The sequence below is a fragment of the Triticum aestivum genome, chromosome 4D (assembly GCF_018294505.1).
Source record: "Triticum aestivum cultivar Chinese Spring chromosome 4D, IWGSC CS RefSeq v2.1, whole genome shotgun sequence".
NCBI classification, from domain to species: Eukaryota; Viridiplantae; Streptophyta; class Magnoliopsida; order Poales; family Poaceae; genus Triticum; species Triticum aestivum.
In genome coordinates, this window is record NC_057805.1 from 74,419,638 (window position 1) to 74,437,318 (window position 17,681).

Sequence of the window (17,681 nt, forward strand, 5' to 3'; positions counted from 1 at the left end):
CCACACCTCCCACCACTACCGCCCACCAGGCCGTCGGGCTGAGCCTCTGCCTCGTTTGCTTTGAAAAACGTAATGCTATCATCTGCAAATAATAAATGAATAACACATGGTGTCGTAGGTACCACTTTTATACATGGTACATCATTATTGTTGCCCCGGCCCTTTTGTACATGGTGTCGTAGCACTAAAACCAATAGAATAAGCTTCAGACGATTACTCCGATAGAATAAGTTTCAGATGATTAGCAAGTACCTTCAAGACAATTTTATATATCACGTCGCACAAGCTTATTGGTCGAAACTGAGACAAAAGTGTCAATTTTGCTACCTTAGGGATAATAATGATGAATGTTCTGTTTAACTCTTCCATGGAGTCCTCTCCATGGAGAATCCGCAAAACTATACCAATCACCTCTTCGCGACAAAGTTTTCGTTTCTTCTGAAAAAAATGTGCAGGCAGCCAATCCGGCCACGGGGCTTTTTGTTGGGAACATCTAAAATAAAGCATCTTTTACCTCCTGCTCATAAAACGGGGTGTTGAGCTGCTGATTCATCTCCAGGCAGACTTTACAAGGTAGTATGTGTGAAATAACTTCAATTGCGATTCGGCACATCAGCATCGATGTTGCGCTCCCTTCGTCTACTCGATCATCGTCGTGGAGAGCTCCCGAGGACTGCATGGGTTTGACCCTTCTACTGGACACGGCTGATGAGCACCGACGTCCGATTGCTCGTAGCCAACACCAACTGGTTGAGCAAAGAATGAAAAATCTGCGATGTTTGGCTTGTAGCTTTAGGCTAGTTTTGATTCGGTCGGTTTTGTAATAATTTGAACATGGCCTTAGTACGTTCGGCTACTCTGGGTTCAACCCGAGCACTAGAATTGTTGCTGGCTTCGTTTTATAATCAAGGACGCCGATAAGTGTCACACGTGTGCGCGTTAGGGAGTCTGTCCACACATTTTGTGTGGTGTATAAGAGGAACAGCCCACACATCTACGTGTGGGCAAAACAAGTAATGCCCACACACCTCTTTTTCCCTCCCGACCCCTCTCACGCGCGTGGGTGTGGGCGAAATAGATAACGCCCACACGCCCCGTACGTCAGGCCTCGTACCTCGTGGTCCCGCATGCCCCGCGTGACAGTCACCGCGCGTCTCGCAGTTGCCATGGTCCAGACCCTCGTTCATGTTCGTTTAACTGCAGTTGCCATGTCGCTGAACTTCGGTTGCCATGTCGGACAACTACAGTTGCCATGGTTGCTCAACTGCAGTTGCCATGTATGGTCTGGTCTACTGCAGTTGCCATGATTTCAAAACTTTAGGAGTTGCCATCCATTAACACTAGGCAGTTGCCATGTAGCACTACAAAAAGGCATGGCAAAAAAACATGTTCGGGTAAAAGAGAGAGTTGCCATGTGCTCACAAGCACGCTAGGGGCAGTTGCCATGTAAAAGAGAAAGAGTTACCATCTGCTTACGTGCACGCTAGGGAAGTTGTCATGTACCATGCAAAAACACATGGCAACTCGGGCAAAAGAGAGTTGCCATCTGCTTACAAGCAAAGCTAGGGCAGTTGCCATGTACGCTGCAGAAACACATGGCAACTACCAGCTTTGGGTGTGGGCGAGGAGACGAGCGAAGTGATAAACGCCCACACACCAGCCCCTCTGCGTGCGTGAAAACTGGTGTGTGGGCGAATTGCTAAACGCCCACACACCAGCCCCCCGTGTGGTGAAAAAGGACGTGTGGGCGACCGTATGAATGCCCACACACCAGCTTAGTCCTACATGGCACACAAAAACTGCTAGAACACGCCAAGATTCGTGCAGAATTGGTTGGACGAGGATCCATGCGTGTGGGCGAATTGACAGACGCCCACACGTGTGGGCGTTAGTGTTTTCGATAATCAAAAGGGGGCAGGAGGGAAACCCCTCTTAAAAAAAAAGAATGCCACTTTGAATCCGAATAAGTCCATTTAGATGAATTTTGGACCGATCGAATGGCCCGGATAAGACAAGATTTGCATCCTTAGTTGATCATGATGATTTGCACCAGTCGTGCTTTAACTACTCAACAGAAAATAAAAGATTTGATAGGAGTAGCTCTGCAAGAAGCCAACAGCAGTTGATTTATGATGGTGGCTTCATACATCTCGTGAGGTCATGCATTCTTGCTTTTGAGCGGCACATCAGACATCAGTGAGTCTCGCTAGCGATGAAAATCTACCATGGTCTGAAAACATATTATGCAAAAACAATAATCAGAACTAACATTCAAACTCAGCATTTACAGTTTGATTTGCTATATAGAAGTACTAATGCCAAGGCTTTACAAAAATAAGCTCCGGATGTGAGCTTCAGACATGCCAGGAAATAATAGACTAATTCTGGAAAGAATATCTGAAACAAAATAACAGTAAAATACGAGATCAATCTGTTTTATTAAAAAAATAAAATCTGAAGCCAAGGTAACAGGGTAATACTAGATCAATAGGTTTCTGAGCACATTTAGCAATTCCACTAGTGCTTGGTTGTGCTCCTTAACAAGTTAATTCTCGAAACAAAATCATGATCTCTGTTTTCCAATGCCATATTACTCAGTTTTAAGTAGCACACATACTACTCAGTTTTAAGTAGCACACATACAGAACAGTGTATAGCAAGCTCTATACAATCATATAACCAACAAACATTACTTGCATTATGATTAATTGTCCACATGGCCTTAAGTCCGTTCTGCTACTCTGGGTTCAAACCCAAGCACTAGAATTATTGTTGGCTTTCATTTTATAATGAAATAGAGTCCGAGGGAAACCCCTCTTTTTTAAAAAAAAATGCCACTTTGAATCCGAATTAGTCCATTTTAGATGAATTTTGGACCAATCGAACGGCCCAGATAAGACAAGATTTGCATCCTTAGTTGATCATGAGACTTGCACCAGTCGTGCTTTAACTACTCAACAGAAAATAAAAGATTTGATAGCAGTAGCTCTGCAAGAAGCCAACGGCAATTGATTTATGATGATGGTTTCATACATTTCGTGAGGTCAGGCATTCTTGCTTTTGAGCGGCACATCAGACATCAGTGAGCCTTGCTAGCGATGAAAATCTACCACGGTCTGAAAATATATTATGCAAAAACAATAATCAAAACTAACATTCAAACTCAGCATTTACAGTTTGATTTGCTATATAGAAGTACTAATGCCAAGGCTTTAAAAAAATAAGCTCCAGATCGACTAATTCTGGAAAGAATATCTGAAACAAAATAACAGTAAAATACCAGATCAAACTATTTTATTGAAGAAAATCTGAAGCAAGGTAACAGGGTAATACTAGATCAATAGGTTTCTGAGCACATGTAGCAATTCCACTAGTGCTTGGTTGTGCTCCTTAACAAGTTAAATCTCGTAACAAGATCATGTTCTCTGTTTTCCAATGACATATTACTCGGTTTTAAGTAGCACACATACAGAACAGTGTATGGCAAGCTCTATACAATCATCTAACCAACAAACATTACTTGCATTACGATTAATTGTCCACAGACCATAACCAACTAATCAAGCAAACATATACTAGAGGCTGTAAAGAAAAAATTGCAGGACAACAGACAAGAAGCAAGGGCTCGTAGCATACCTGGAGTGTAGAAGCTCATGTAGGGTAAGACGCTGAAGTACTTCCCGGACTCGGCGACCTTCTTAACCAGCCCAGAATTTAGCTTGATTGTGAATAAGCCAACATGTGTGCTCACGAATATGACACCCACACCCTCTGCACATCCGACAACGACTGGTTCCTCATCAGGATCGGCAACAGGTATAACTGTCTCCAGCTTGATGGCCCTGCAGCACACCCATTCTGCATTCACCTTCCTTGAGAACAGATAAAGGCTGGAATTCTCAAGGCAGGGAAACCCCAGTGAACTGTCCTCCATCACCATGAGGGCAATGTCGTCATACACATTCGGGTCCGGCGGATCAACCATGGATATGCAATTCTTGGCCCAGTCATATCTGATGATTGTGTTACCCTCCCGAAGTGTGAAGTAGGTTTCATCTCCAATAACGGCACCCCGCCTAGGCTCGACATAGGGGATATAGTAGAATGATCCATCAGCAGCAAGAACGTCTCGCCTATGCCGAACATAGGATTCACAACCATCGTCAAGTGTCACTGGCGTGCTCCACGCAGCTGTCTCTGATGAGTACACTGCCGCCTTGACTAGCTCGTCGTAGTCGTCGGTGGCCACAAAGACAACCCGGAAGGGGCCGCCGTGGCAGTCAAGGTGGTCACAGCCGGCTACAGGGCAGAACACGGCGGCGGAGTAGATCAGCCACGGGATGCCAGGCTCCGGGAGGCTCTGCTGGTCGCCGGTGACGGGGTCCCAGACGGTGAGATGCCAACCCCTGCCCCTGACCCACACGTGGAGGAGGACGCGGCCGTGCCCGCAGTCGAGCGCCCGCGAGCGGTCGCAGTCGGGGTAGGGAGAGAGGGGCGCCGACGTGGTGGGGGCGAGCCGGGGGGCGGGGTCTCCTTGGATGACCTGGAGCCTGTGGAGGAGGCCTAGAAGTGGAGGGGTGCCGTGGAAGGTGCGGTACCGGCGGCGGAATCCGGGGTCGCAGAGAACGCGGAGCCAGGGCTTGCAGACGAGGGCGGCGCGGAAGAGGTGCTCGGGCTCGTCCGGCGGGAGGCGGAGGAGGATCTCGGCGGTGACGTCGTCGACCAGCGGCGCCATCGGTGGTCGGCGGCGGGTGCGAGGGTTTGGTGGGGTTTCGGATTGGTGTGCGACGGAGGGAGACCGGCGCACCACACGGCCTCTCCTAGTCGGTTGGGTTCAACCAGATTGAGCTGTGCTGTGTCACGCTGCCTCGCTTCCCCAACCCTTTTAATCGAAGTTTTAAAAATTATTCTTGCATCCCAATAAGTTTAGAAGTGTTAACGAGTATTAATGCATCTTTGCCTCAAGTTGCATATGAGGACTTTATAAAATTTGGTGCTTTATTACTGCTCAGATTAGTGGAAAATAGAGTACACTAATCTGGAATTGGAATGGGTCACGTCCCGAAGCCGACTATCACGCTAGTCTGGAATGGGTCACGTCACCATAATCCGGTAGACTATTAAAAATCTGACGTCAGATTTTTAAGCATGCCACCCGTTTTGTTTTGGATTTGGATCATCAATGTCGATGCCACGTCAGTTAAGGTCATGGCATCCAAGATGAGGACACTAGTACAGTTCAGAGAACACTGAAGAAGAATTTTAAAACAAAGAATTCTAACAATCAGCGCACAGAATGCATGCCATCAACTCTCCATGTAGCAGATCATTAGCAAGCATAACGTCCTGGGGCCGTTTGGTTCCGAGCCACATCTTGTCACAATTTGCTACACCTCAAATTAGACAAGTTCGATCAAGTTAAGTGAGTGTATGGATTTAGCCACACGTAAGACAAGAATCTTTTCGTAAGCAATAAGCCCCACATGTTACACACATAAATGTATGCCAAGATTCTCTAAGGCAAGTTAAAGTTTGACTAAGAATTTAAGCACCTCATGTTAGGCAAGCGTAACAAAAATAATGTGACAACATATGACCAAAATGGCTGACTTTCTACTGCAATGAACATGAAAATCATCGGAGCTCATCATGGTGGTATAACCCAGACCACATTTCAATGTATTCCGGACCACTGTTTAAAGAGGGGTAATTCATATGCAGTTTAGATGTGTAACCGAAAACATGAAAAACCGTGACTCATTGAGCGCTGCATCCAAAAAACAATAGCTGCTTCTTAGAGCAACCCCAATAGTTGTTGTTTCCCTATAAAAACTATTCCCTTCGTCCCACAATGTAAAATGTTTTTGTAAGCTATGTCAAAACAATTTAGGAATCTTGAAAAAAAAATAAAGATTACTTTAACATTTCAGGACCTACGGCTCAAGTGCAAAGGAGTTTCATGTGGACGCTCGTAATATGAACTTCTGAAAGGGATCATTGGCCACACATGCTCAAACCTCGAAGTCGGCAGGAGTTTGGGCTCGCAACATCGCTGGGAAAATTTCTGCTTTCACACTTCCCTCACAAACAGTCATCACAGAAAATGGAAAAAAATTCTCCTCATTGCTTTTAAATATGCCACTATATGGCGCTTTTAGTGCCAAATAAACCTATTTTCGCTTGACACCAAGAATCAAACCCTCCAACCTTAGCCCTGCATCGTCCTACATCTAGGTTCAGGCCACTTGGGCCCATAATAATAAATATAAAACCACAGGAGAAAACAGGGCTGCTTCTTACGACAGCATAACATTCCCACAGGAGACAACATTCTTCAAGGCAAGAGACCAACACTGAATGACACTTCCTTTTCTTTCCAGAAATTAGAAGCCCACATAAGTTTAGTTTCATGTGGCTGACTCAACCATTTAACCAAGCAAGAACTCAAATATGCCAGCCCTATCCAACAGAAGTACAGTTTGTGGTCGATGTAAGCAGGACAATTCGCAGAACAAACACAATTGAACATGATGACTTGCACAACTCCTACTTAAAACCGCTCAACAGATAAGAAGCCAACATACTAAACTGAAATACAAGTCTCTGACCTGACCGGCCGCATGATCAGGATGAATTGAACAAGAACAACCAACTTGCAATCGTCATGCTTAAACTGCTAAAGAAACCAGACCAACTTGATAGTAGTAGCTCCAAAAAAAAAGGCAACAGCAGCACACTCCAGACGATGGATTTGTCCATTATGCATTTACCACTGCTGCGCGGCACATCGGCGATCAGTTAGTCCTTGCTAGCGACAACAACCTGCCACGATCTGTAAACATACCAAGCACAAAACTCATAAGCAATTTAAGAATTAATAATTCGCATGTACTTCGTACTTCAAAAGATTACATGAATGGATTTCAGATATGACTTTCAGCTATGCCAGAAAGTAACATACAGTTTTTCAAGAAAATCTAAAGCAAGGAAATAGGACAATATCATGCAACATGTTTATTCAATTACTTAGCAATCTCGATTTTAGCCTAGCAGCAAGTTCATGCTTCACCCTCTACTTGACCGGCTCTAGCGAAAAGAAGAAAACAATTTTATGAGCGGTGCATTTTATTTTAGGACAGCATAACCTTGAGTCCTTGACAATACATTCCAATGTTTGCAGTACAAGCGTAAAACATCTGAGTTACACGCCTGTTAAACTAAAATCGGTTCTTCAGTTGATTTACAGATGGTAAATGTTTTATGGCGAGACTAAATAACAACTTGGATCCCTGTATGTCCAATTGTAAGTCCAAAACGTCTGACAATGCTACTTAGCCCTTTTGAAGACGAGACCAACACTGAACATCATACTCAAGTAAAGAGAAACAACATAGACTACACATAAATTTAGTTCCCGGAAGCCAAGCCAAGCACTATCCAAACATTAACTGAGATACGCCTGACATATTAAAAACTTTTCAACACAACAAGGATAATTTCGACAAAGAAACACACACAATCGATTGTAATGACTTGCATTATCTGTATGTAAACCGCTCAACATAAAACAAAATACTCAGATATCAGTTAGTCATAAGTCATAACGATAACAATGTGCCATGATCAGTTAATCATAACGATAATAATGTGCCATGATCAGTTAATACACAAAACTAATAACCAACAGTTCAACTCAGCATTCCACTTTGGTGAGATATGTGCCAGTACTAATTGTGAAGGTTACAAGACTGAGCCTGATGTGAGCTACAGCTATGCTAGAAAACAGAGGAGTTTACAAAAAGAAAATCTGAAGCAAGGTTGCAGGATAATACAAGACCATGAAGTTTGTGTGTGCATTTAGCAAAGGACTGATGCATATCATGGCCCTTAGCAACTACAATATGAAAGCAAAATTACATTCTGTTTCCCCATGCCACATATTCATTTTTCACTAGCATACACAAAATTGTACTGATAAGTGTGGAAGAACCAGCGCCAACTATCAACTATGTAAGCAAACATACAGAAGCTGTAAAGAAAATGCATGACGACAGACAGGCAAGGGCCAGTATCATACCTGGAGTGTAGAAGCTCATGTAAGGTAGGACGCTAAAGTAGACTCCGGCCTCGCCAACCTTCCTGACCAACCCTGACTTGAGGTTGATCATAAACAAGCCAGCATCCGTGCTAATGAAGATGACACCCACACCCTCTGCAGAACCAACCACACATGGTTCGTCATCGGGATTGGCAATAGGAATTATTTTCTCCAGCTCAATGACCCTGCATTGTACCCAGTCAGCAGCTTCTTCTGTATCCACCTTCCTTGACCACATATAAAGGCTGGAATCCCGAGTGCAGGCAAAGCCCAGTGAACTGTTCTCCATCACCATGAGGGAAACGTAGTACACATCCTCTGCCGGTGGGTCAATCATGGATAAGAAATTCTTGCCCAAGTCATACTTGACGACTGGATTACCCCACCGAACTGTGAAGTAGACTGCATCTCCAAGAAGGGTGCCTCGCCTAGGCTGGAGATAGGGTGTGTAGTATGGCCTATCTGCAAGCCCCTCTCGCATATGCTGGGCAAAGACTTCACAGCTCTTGTCAAGACACACTGGCACGCTCCACACACCCGTCTCTGATGAGTAGACGCTCGCAAATATGGTATCTTTGTAGTCGTGGGTGGCCGCGAAGACCACGCGGAAGGGGCCGCCGTGGCAGTCGAGGTGGTCGCATCCGTCGGCGGCACAGAGCACCACCGCAGACTCGATGAGCCAATCGATGTCCGGCGCGGGCACACCGTGGCGCTCGCCCGTGACGGGATCCCAGACGAGGTAGTCCGCATTCTCGTCCGTCCTCATATAGATGAGGACGCGGCCGTGGCGGCAGTCGATGGCGCGCGCGCGGTGGTCGCCGGAGCCCGGGTGGGGGAAGTCCGGCACCGATGTGGTGGAGACGAAGCGGCGCGCGGGGATTCCTTCGAGGACCTGGAGCCTGTGGAGGAGGCCCAGGAGGGGAGGGGTGCCGTGGAAGGTGCGGTAGCGGCGGAGGAAGCCGGGGTCGCAGAGGATGCGGAGCCACGTCTTGCAGACGAGGGCGGCGCGGAAGAGGTGCTCAGGCTCGTCCGGCGGGAGGCGGAGGAGGATCTCGTCGATGACGTCGTCGATGAGCGGCGGAGGCGGGAGTGACGGCGGCATGGTGCGCTCGTGGACGGCGGAGCGAGGTGGAAGCGAGGGTTTTGGGTGGGGATTGGGGAAGGAGAGTCGGAGCGGAGTGAGGCAGGCGCAGCCGCAGCCGCACAGTCGTCTTTCTACTCGGCTTGGTTCGACCATAACCGGTTTGAACGCATGAGTTGTCTCACCGTGTTTTTTTTTGGAAAAAAAGAAGGATTTTTTTTTTGCGGGGGGATTTGGAAAAGAAGGATTACTCCTGCCTCTGCAACACATCATCATTGTGCCTCGTTCTCGAAAAAGAATATATAATTTTACTTACTTCGAAGAGAAACAAAAACATATACTCTTAATTTTTTCAAAGGATTTCAAGTTAAAGAAAAAAATAATGAGCAGAGATATGCATCAAAGACTATGTGAGGTTGACCGGAGCGAGTAGTACTGTTCTATGTTTCTTTCGTACAGCTTGGAGTTGGAGTAAATTCCACACAACCATCAAACTGGGGCTAGGGATTCAAGGAACTACCATCTTTTTAACTTTTTATTAAAGTCGGTGCGTAACAAATTGGACTGACTATGCAATTTGCTTATTTTAACATGTTCTCTCACTGCTCGGGCCCACTTGTCGGGTCTACGTGGCACCAATAGACAGTGTGGGGAAGATGGCCGTTTGGCCGTTTCACTTATCACCCCCACCCACCCCACCCCAGCCAACCCATTCCCTCTCATTTTCTCCCATGCAAGAGACGAAGCCATTTCGAGTTGTTCGGGCCCTATGCTGGATGCAAAGTGGATTTGGAGGACGGCATGCACGCATCATTGTTGGAATCACCTGCCTCACTTTGCTGAGTGCACAAGGTTTGCGCGACTGCGACCAACATCTCCGGCGAGGACCAACTGAGCTAGTAGTTTTCTGACAGCAGGGAAGTTCTCTCCTTCCCAAGCCCTAAATTTTTTGGGAATGGTTGTTCTAGGGTTTGTCGAATTCTTCCGAAACCTATAGATTGTGGATTTAGGTTGAATTGTTGCTATGTTGTGAATGTAGGTTAATTCTGAGATGCGGGAACTGTACATTCAGTATGACGGCGTGAAATTTGTGCAATCGCCTATGCGCCGATCTGATATTAGGTTTTTGGAATTGTTGTCACAGATGAGAAGAAGGGTATGGCATGTTCGATTCCATGTACTATGTGAAAGCTGAAGGTGGAGGGTTTGCAAGGGTTTGATCTTTTTGACTGCAATGGTAAGGTGGAAGAGGTGATTAGGAAATATGAAAGATTGAAAATTTGGTATTGATTGTGATGAGAAACAAGAGGCATGAATAAATTGTTTTGGGTGGAATTCCTTCGAGGACCTGGAGCATGTGGAGGAGAACGAGAAGAGGGGGGTTTTGGGAAGGTTTGGTACCAGTGGAGGAAGTCAGGGGCGCACAGGATGCGGAGCCACGTCTTGCAGGCGAGGGTGGCGCGGAAGAGGTGCTCGGGCTCGTCGGACGGGTGATCTCATCGGTGACGCCGTTGACGAGTCCCATTTTGCATCATATTTTACTTCTTGTTTTGTGACGACCCTGTCCTTCATAAGGAACACGAATCTCGGTGTCATGTACTAGTCCCTGGATTAGTAGCTGTCAACATAGTTCATGATGAAATACCAAGATATATCACATGTTATAATATTATATTGTAGATCGAGTCTCTTTTGCGTTACATGCCTGCTTAGCTCAATACTAGATTATAATATCATGCAACGGAAATACAATATTATCTTGTGGCGTCCATCCACTCACGGGCAAAAGTTGAGCATAGCACCGTAACCCTAATCATAATCCCTTACTCGTCCCACATAAGTCATGCAACATGATACGTCAGAGCCACAAGGGTCAATACATCGAATGTATTAGCAACTTTCACTGGAAACTATAACAGACCTAAATCATACTTTCGGGAAAAGTGTCGATTGGTTTCTTTTGTAGAAAGCAATAAATGCTTTTCCAATCTGTGTATATAACCGATCTACTCCATACATAGGACATATTGGGTACTCTAACAGATCTGTAGCATACTTGGGCCCACTGCATCACACAATAGCCCTAGATTTGTAATCCACTAGCTCAACCAATAGCATCACGCCATCAATGTCACCAAACAGAGGCATGTCCCATAGATAAACCCATCAAATTTAGTTATAAGAAATGTGATGAGATCTTCCAGACAGCTCCTGACAAAGTTGCTCAAAATGTCCATAAATGAGGACGCGACTAATCATTATCAGTTTGTATAGTATGCATAGGTTTGTATACTAGACCTAGTCACATCCTTCTGCTGCTAAACTCCACTGGAGTAGCCAGATAGACGAAGACGAGGCTTTTGGGAAGCAATAGCCCGTACCACATGGCAGACCCGTGTTGGGAAATGTAGCATGCAATTTCAAAAAAATTCCTATGCTCACGCAAGATCTATCTAGGAGATGCATAGAAACGACGGGGAGAGTGTGTCTATGTACCCACGTAGACCAAAAGCGGAAGCATTTGACAACACGGTTGATGTAGTCGAACTTCTTCTAACTCCGACCGATCAAGTACCGAACGTACGACACCTTCGAGTTCTGCACATGTTCAGCGCGATGACGTCCCTCGCCTTCTTGATCCAGCAAGGTGTCGAGGAAGTAGATGAGTTCCGTCAACACGACGGCGTGGTGTCGGTGATGGTGAAGTGATCCGTGTAGGGCTTCGCCTAAGCACCGCGAGATATGACCGAGGGTGTAAACTGTGGAGGGGGCGCCACACACGGCTAGGCAATTGTCTGTTGTGTGCTAGGTGCCCCCCTCCTCATATATATAGGTGGGAGGGAGGGAGGAGCAGGCATAGGAGGCGCCCAAGTAGGAGGAATCCTACTTGGAGTCACTCCCAAGCCGCGCGCCCCCTGCCATATATAACCGAGGGGGAAGGAAAGAGGAGGGGAGAGGGAAGGAAGTAGGAATCCTAATCCACACTTTCCTTGCCCTCCCCTCTTTCCTTCTCCTCCTCATAGGGCTGGCCTCTATAGGGGCGCACCAGGGCTGGTGTGTTCCCTCACTTGGCCCATAAGACCCATATCTTTGCCGGGGGTGCCCGAAACTCCTTTCCAGTGGCCCGATAAGTACCCAGTACCCTCCGGAACACTTCCAGTGTCCGAATACCATCGTCCTATATATATATATATATCAATATTTACCTCTCGACCATTTCGAGACTCCTCGTCATGTCCGTGATCTCATCCGGGACTCCGAACAACATTCGGTCATCAAATCACATAACTCATATAATACTATATCGTCAACGAACATTAAGCGTGCGGACCCTACGGGTTCGAGAACTATGTAGACATGACCGAGACACCTCTCTGGTCAATAACAAATAGCGGAACCTGGATGCTCATATTGGCTCCTACATATTCTACGAAGATCTTTATCGGTCGAACCGTTATGACAACATACGTTATTCCCTTTGTCATCGATATGTTACTTGCCCGAGATTCGACTGTCGGTATCTACATACCTAGTTCAATCTCGTTACCGGCAAGTCTCTTTACTTGTTTCGTAATACATCATCTTGTAACTAACTTCATTAGTCACTTTGCTTGCAAGGCTTCTTATGATGTGCATTACCGAGAGGGCCCAGAGATACCTCTCCGATACTCGGAGTGACAAATCCTAATCTCGATATATGCCAACCCAACAAACACCTTCGGAGATACCTGTAGAGCATCTTTATAATCACCCAGTTACGTTGTGACGTTTGATAGCACACAAGGCATTCCTCCGGTATCTGGGAGTTGCATAATCTCATAGTCGAAGAAATATGTATTTGACATGAAGAAAGCAATATCAATAAAACTGAATGGTCATTATGCTAAGCTAACGGATGGGTCTTGTCCATCACATCATTCTCCTAATGATGTGATCCCGTTATCAAATGACAACTCATGTCCATGGTTAGGAAACCTTAACCATCTTTGATCAATGAGCTAGTCAAGTAGAGGCTCACTAGGGACACAGTGTTTGTCTGTGTATTCACACATTTATTTAGGTTTCGATCAATACAATTATAGCATGAATAATAAACCTTTATCATGAATAAGGAAATAAAATAATGACTTTATTATTGCCTCTAGGGCATATTTCCTTCAGTCTCCCACTTGCACTAGAGTCAATAATCTAGTTCACATCGCCATGTGATTTAACACCAATAGTTCACATTGTCATGTGATTAACACCCATAGTTCACGTCGCCATGTGACCAACACCGAAAGGGTTCACTGGAGTCAATAATCTAGTTCACATCGCCATGTGATTAACACCCAAAGAGTACTAAGGTGTGATCATGTTTTGCTTGTGAGAGAGGTTCAGTCAATGGGTCTGCCACATTCAGATCCGTATGTATTTTGCAAATTTCTATGTCTACAATGCTCTGCATAGAGCTACTCTAGCTAATTGCTCCCACTTTCAATACGTATCCAGATTGAGACTCAGAGTCATCTGAATTGGTGTCAAAGCTTGCATCGACGTAACCCTTTACGATGAACTCTTTATTACCTCCATAATCGAGAAATATCTCCTTAGTCCTCTTAGGTAACTAAGGATAATTTTTGACCGCTGTCTAGTGATCTACTCCTGGATCACTATTGTACCCCCTTGCCAAACTCATGGTAAGGTACACAACATGGCATACTTTATAGAACCTATGGCTGAGGCATAGGGAATCACTTTCATTCTCTCTCTATCTTCTGCCATGGTCGGGTTTTTGAGTCTTACTCAACTTCACACCTTGTAACACAGGCAAGAACCCTTTCTTTGACAGATCCATTTTGAACTTCTTCAAAATCTTGTCAAGGTATGTGCTTTGTGAAAGTCCTATTAAGCATCTCGATCTATCCCTATAGATCTTGATGGCCAATATAAAAGTAGCTTCATTGAGGTCTTTCATTGAAAAATTCTTATTCAAGTATCCTTTTATGCTACCCAGAAATTCTATATCATTTCCAATCAACAATATGTCATCCACATATAATATCAGAAATGCTACAGAGCTCCCACTCACTTTCTTGTAAATACAGGCTTCTCCGAAAGTCTATATAAAACCATATGCTTTGGTCACTGATGTCTACTACGCAACATTATTCTTGTAGACTCGTGTTGGGCCTCCAAGCGCAGAGTTTTGTAGGGCAGTACCAATTTTCCCTCAAGTGGATGACCTAAGGTTTATCAATCTGTGGGAGGCGTAGGATGAAGATGGTCTCTCTCAAACAACCCTGCAACCAAATATAAGAAATCTCTTGTGTCCCCAACACACCCAATACAATGGAAAATTGTATAGGTGCACTAGTTCGGCGAAGAAATGGTGATAAAAGTGTAATATGGATGGTAGAAATATATTTTTATAATCTGAAAATAAAAAAAAACAGCAAGGTAGCAATTGGTAAAACGGAGCACAAATGGTATTGCAATGCTTGAAAACAAGGCCTAGGGTCCGTACTTTCGCTAGTGCAATCTCTCAACAATGCTAATATAATTGGTTCATATAACCATCCCTCAAAGTGCGATGAAGAATCACTCCAAAGTTCCTATCTAGCGGAGAACATAAGAAGAAATTGTTTGTAGGGTACGAAACCACCTCGAAGCTATTCTTTCCGATCGATCTATTCAAGAGTTCGTACTAAAATAACACCAAATAATTTCAGATTCATAATACTCAATCCAACTCAAAGAACCTCAAAGAGTGCCCCAAGATTTCTACCAGAGAAACAAAGACAAGAAGGTGCATCAACCCCTATGCATAGATTACCCCACGGGAATCCGCGAGTTGAGTGCCAAAACATATATCAAGTGAATCAATACGATACCCCATTGTCACCACGAGTATTCATATGCAAGACATATATCAAGTGCTCTCAAATCCATAAAAGTATTCAATCCGATAACAAAGAAATCTCAAAGGGAAAACTCAATTCATCACAAAAAGATAGAGAGGGGAAAACACCATATGATCCGACCATATTAACAAAGCCCGCGATACATCAAGATCGTGGCATCTCAAGAACACAAGAGAGAGAGAGAGAGATTAAACACATATCTACTGGTACAAACCCTCAGCCCCGAGGGTGGACTACTCCCTCCTCATCGTGGTGGCCACCGGGATGATGAAGATGGCCGCCGGTGATGATTTCCCCCTCCGGCGGAGTGCCTGAATGGGGTCTAGATTGGGTTTCGGTGGCTACATAGGCTTGCCGCAGCGGAACTTCTCATCTAGGGTTACCCCGAGGGTTTTTGCAATATTTGAGAATTTATAGGGCAAAGAGGGGGTGCGGGAGGCCACCGAGGTGGGCACAACCCACCTGGGCGTGCCTGGGCCCCCAGGTGCGCCCTGGTGGGTTGTGCCCCCCTCGGGGCACCCCCAGGTGCTTCTCTGGCCCACTGGATGTTTTCTGGTCCATAAAAACTCCACAAAAAGTGTCGCGGTGTTTGGACTCCGTTTGATATTGATTTCCTGCAATGTAAAAAACAAGCAAAAAAGAGCAACTGGCACTGGGCACTGGGTCAATAGGTTAGTCCCAAAAAATGATATAAAGTTGCTATAAAATTATTGTAAAACATCCAAGAATGATAATATAATAGCATGAATACTTCATAAATTATAGATACGTTGGAGATGTATCAGCATCCCAAGCTTAATTCCTACTCGTCCTCTAGTAGGTAAATGATAAAAGAAATAATTTATGAAGTGTGAATGCTAGCAAAGTGCAAAAGTTTATCAATGATAATTTCAATCAGTTTTCCTAGCATCATAATAGCAATTCTTTCTCATAAACTTCTCATGATAAAGTAGCAACCAATTCACATATTAAGGTTCAAACAATGAATTCTCTCAAAACCCTACCTATATTCTCAGTCACCAAGCAATTGCAATTCAACTTATTCAATAGAGTCTAAGTAGAGCTCCACATACTCAACCATCATATAGTCTTCTATGATTGCTAACACTCATCGCATACACATGAGAGAAACGTTTCAACCGGACACATAGAAAGATAGGGGCTTATAATTTCGCCTCCCAACGTATTCACCTCAAGGGTGATGTCAACAATAATAACTCATGCACTACTGGAATTAGCTTATTTGCCATCTGCCATTTCTTTGTCGTCTGCTGGCTGACGGCAAAGAAGGTCTTTGCCGTCCGCTTACAGAAAACGGACGGCAAAGAACTTGCCATCAGCCATTTCTTTGCCGTCTGCTAGCGGACGGCAAAGAATCTTTGCCGTCAGCTGGCGGACGGCAAAGAGAGAGGTGGGCCCCACTAACGAGCTGCTTAGAAAAAAACCTAACGGCCCCCCTCTTTGCCGTCGAGCAGAAAAGCGGACGGCAAAGGGGGGCGGATGGCAAAGAGATAACCTAACTAACTGCCGGGTCCCCACCCCGCTCCCTCCCTCTCTCTCTCTCTCTCTCTCTCCCTCTCTCTCTCTCTCTCTCTCTCTCTCTCTCTCTCTCTCTCTCTCTCTCTCTCTCTGTCTCTCTCTTTCTGTCCTCCCCACCCCGACGAGACCACCGCCACCCGCCGCCACCCCCACCACCCGCCGCCGCCACCCGCCCACCCACCGCCTCTCGCCCCGTCGCCCCGACCACCCGCCGCCCCCTTGCCCCGTCGGCCCACCACCCGCCGCCGCCCCGCACCCCTCCCCTGCGGCTCCCCTTCCACGCCGGCCAGCCACGCCGCGGTCGGCCAGCCGCCCCCTCCCCTCCCCTGCGTGGCCGTCCCCGCCCCGTCCTGCCGCGGCCTCCCCCTCCACCGGGCCGCCGCCGCCCCCACCCGCCGCGGCCTCCCCCTCCACCAGGCCGCCGCTGCCCCCACCCGCCGCGGACTCCCCTCCACCGGGCCGCCACCGCCCCCACCCGCCGCGGCCTCCCCCTCCATCGGGCCGCCGCCTCCCCCTCCACCGGCGATCCCCTGCAGGTGAGTGATCTTCCCCCCTTTTTTAGTTTAGTTTCTTTTAGTTAATTTAGTTTCTGTTTTAGTTATAGTTTTACTTTAGTTTTAGTTTTAGTTTAGTTTTAGTTTTATTTTTAGTTTAGTTTAATTTAGATTAGTTTTAGTTTTAGTTTAGAAGAATAAGAAGAGTAGAAGGAGGAGGAGGAGGGAGGAAGAGGTGGAGGGAGAAGAAGAAAGAAAAGAAGAAGAAGAAAGAAGAAGAAGAAGATGGTGAAGAAGAAGAAGAAGAAGAGGAAGAAAGAAGAGGAAGAGGAAGAGGAGGAGGGAGGAAGTGGAGGAGAAGAAGAAGAAAGAAGAGGAAGAGGAAGAGGAGGAGGGAGGAAGAAGAGGAGAAGAAGAAGAAGAAGAGGAAAAAGGAGAAGAGGAGGAAGAAGAAGAAGAAGAAGAAGAAGAAGAAGAAGAAGAAGAAAAGAAGAAGAAGAGAAGAAGAAGAAAAGGAAAAAACAGGAAAAAAGAAGAAGAAGAAAACGATACCCTGACACCCGACA

General features: G+C 45.8%; 2 protein-coding genes across 3 annotated transcripts; both read right to left on the minus strand.

Moving 5' to 3' along the window:
- Positions 1-1,952: 1,952 nt before the first annotated feature.
- LOC123096299 (uncharacterized) lies at positions 1,953-4,872 on the minus strand. 2 transcript variants are annotated; one of them, XM_044517994.1, is made up of 3 exons: positions 3,637-4,870; positions 3,034-3,116; positions 1,953-2,230 (listed from the first exon to the last, which is right to left on the minus strand). In XM_044517994.1, the coding sequence occupies exons 1-2, from the start codon at positions 4,733-4,735 to the stop codon at positions 3,073-3,075; spliced, it is 1,143 nt and encodes a 380-aa protein (XP_044373929.1). In that variant the 5' UTR covers positions 4,736-4,870; the 3' UTR covers positions 1,953-2,230; positions 3,034-3,072. The 2 variants fall into 2 exon arrangements, with proteins under 2 accessions (XP_044373929.1, XP_044373930.1); XM_044517995.1 differs by lacking the exon at positions 3,034-3,116 and having other exon boundaries at positions 3,637-4,872.
- Positions 4,873-6,345: 1,473 nt separating this feature from the next.
- On the minus strand, positions 6,346-9,309 carry LOC123096298 (uncharacterized). Its single transcript, XM_044517993.1, has 2 exons — positions 8,078-9,309; positions 6,346-6,832 (listed from the first exon to the last, which is right to left on the minus strand). Exons 1-2 carry the CDS (start codon positions 9,198-9,200, stop codon positions 6,795-6,797), a joined length of 1,161 nt encoding a protein of 386 aa, XP_044373928.1. The 5' UTR covers positions 9,201-9,309; the 3' UTR covers positions 6,346-6,794.
- Between the last annotated feature and the right edge of the window lie 8,372 nt (positions 9,310-17,681).

Bases quoted from the DNA above. Each gene is read 5' to 3' on its own strand.
- LOC123096298 (XM_044517993.1), bottom strand. From the start codon at position 9,200: ATGCCGCCGTCACTCCCGCCTCCGCCGCTCATCGACGACGTCATCGAC. The intron at 6,833-8,077 runs GTATGATACTGG...GTATGTTTACAG, and splicing joins CATGAGCTTCTACACTCCAG to ATCGTGGCAGGTTGTTGTCG.
- LOC123096299 (XM_044517995.1), bottom strand. From the start codon at position 4,735: ATGGCGCCGCTGGTCGACGACGTCACCGCCGAGATCCTCCTCCGCCTC. The intron at 2,231-3,636 runs GTATGCTACGAG...ATATGTTTTCAG, and splicing joins CATGAGCTTCTACACTCCAG to ACCATGGTAGATTTTCATCG.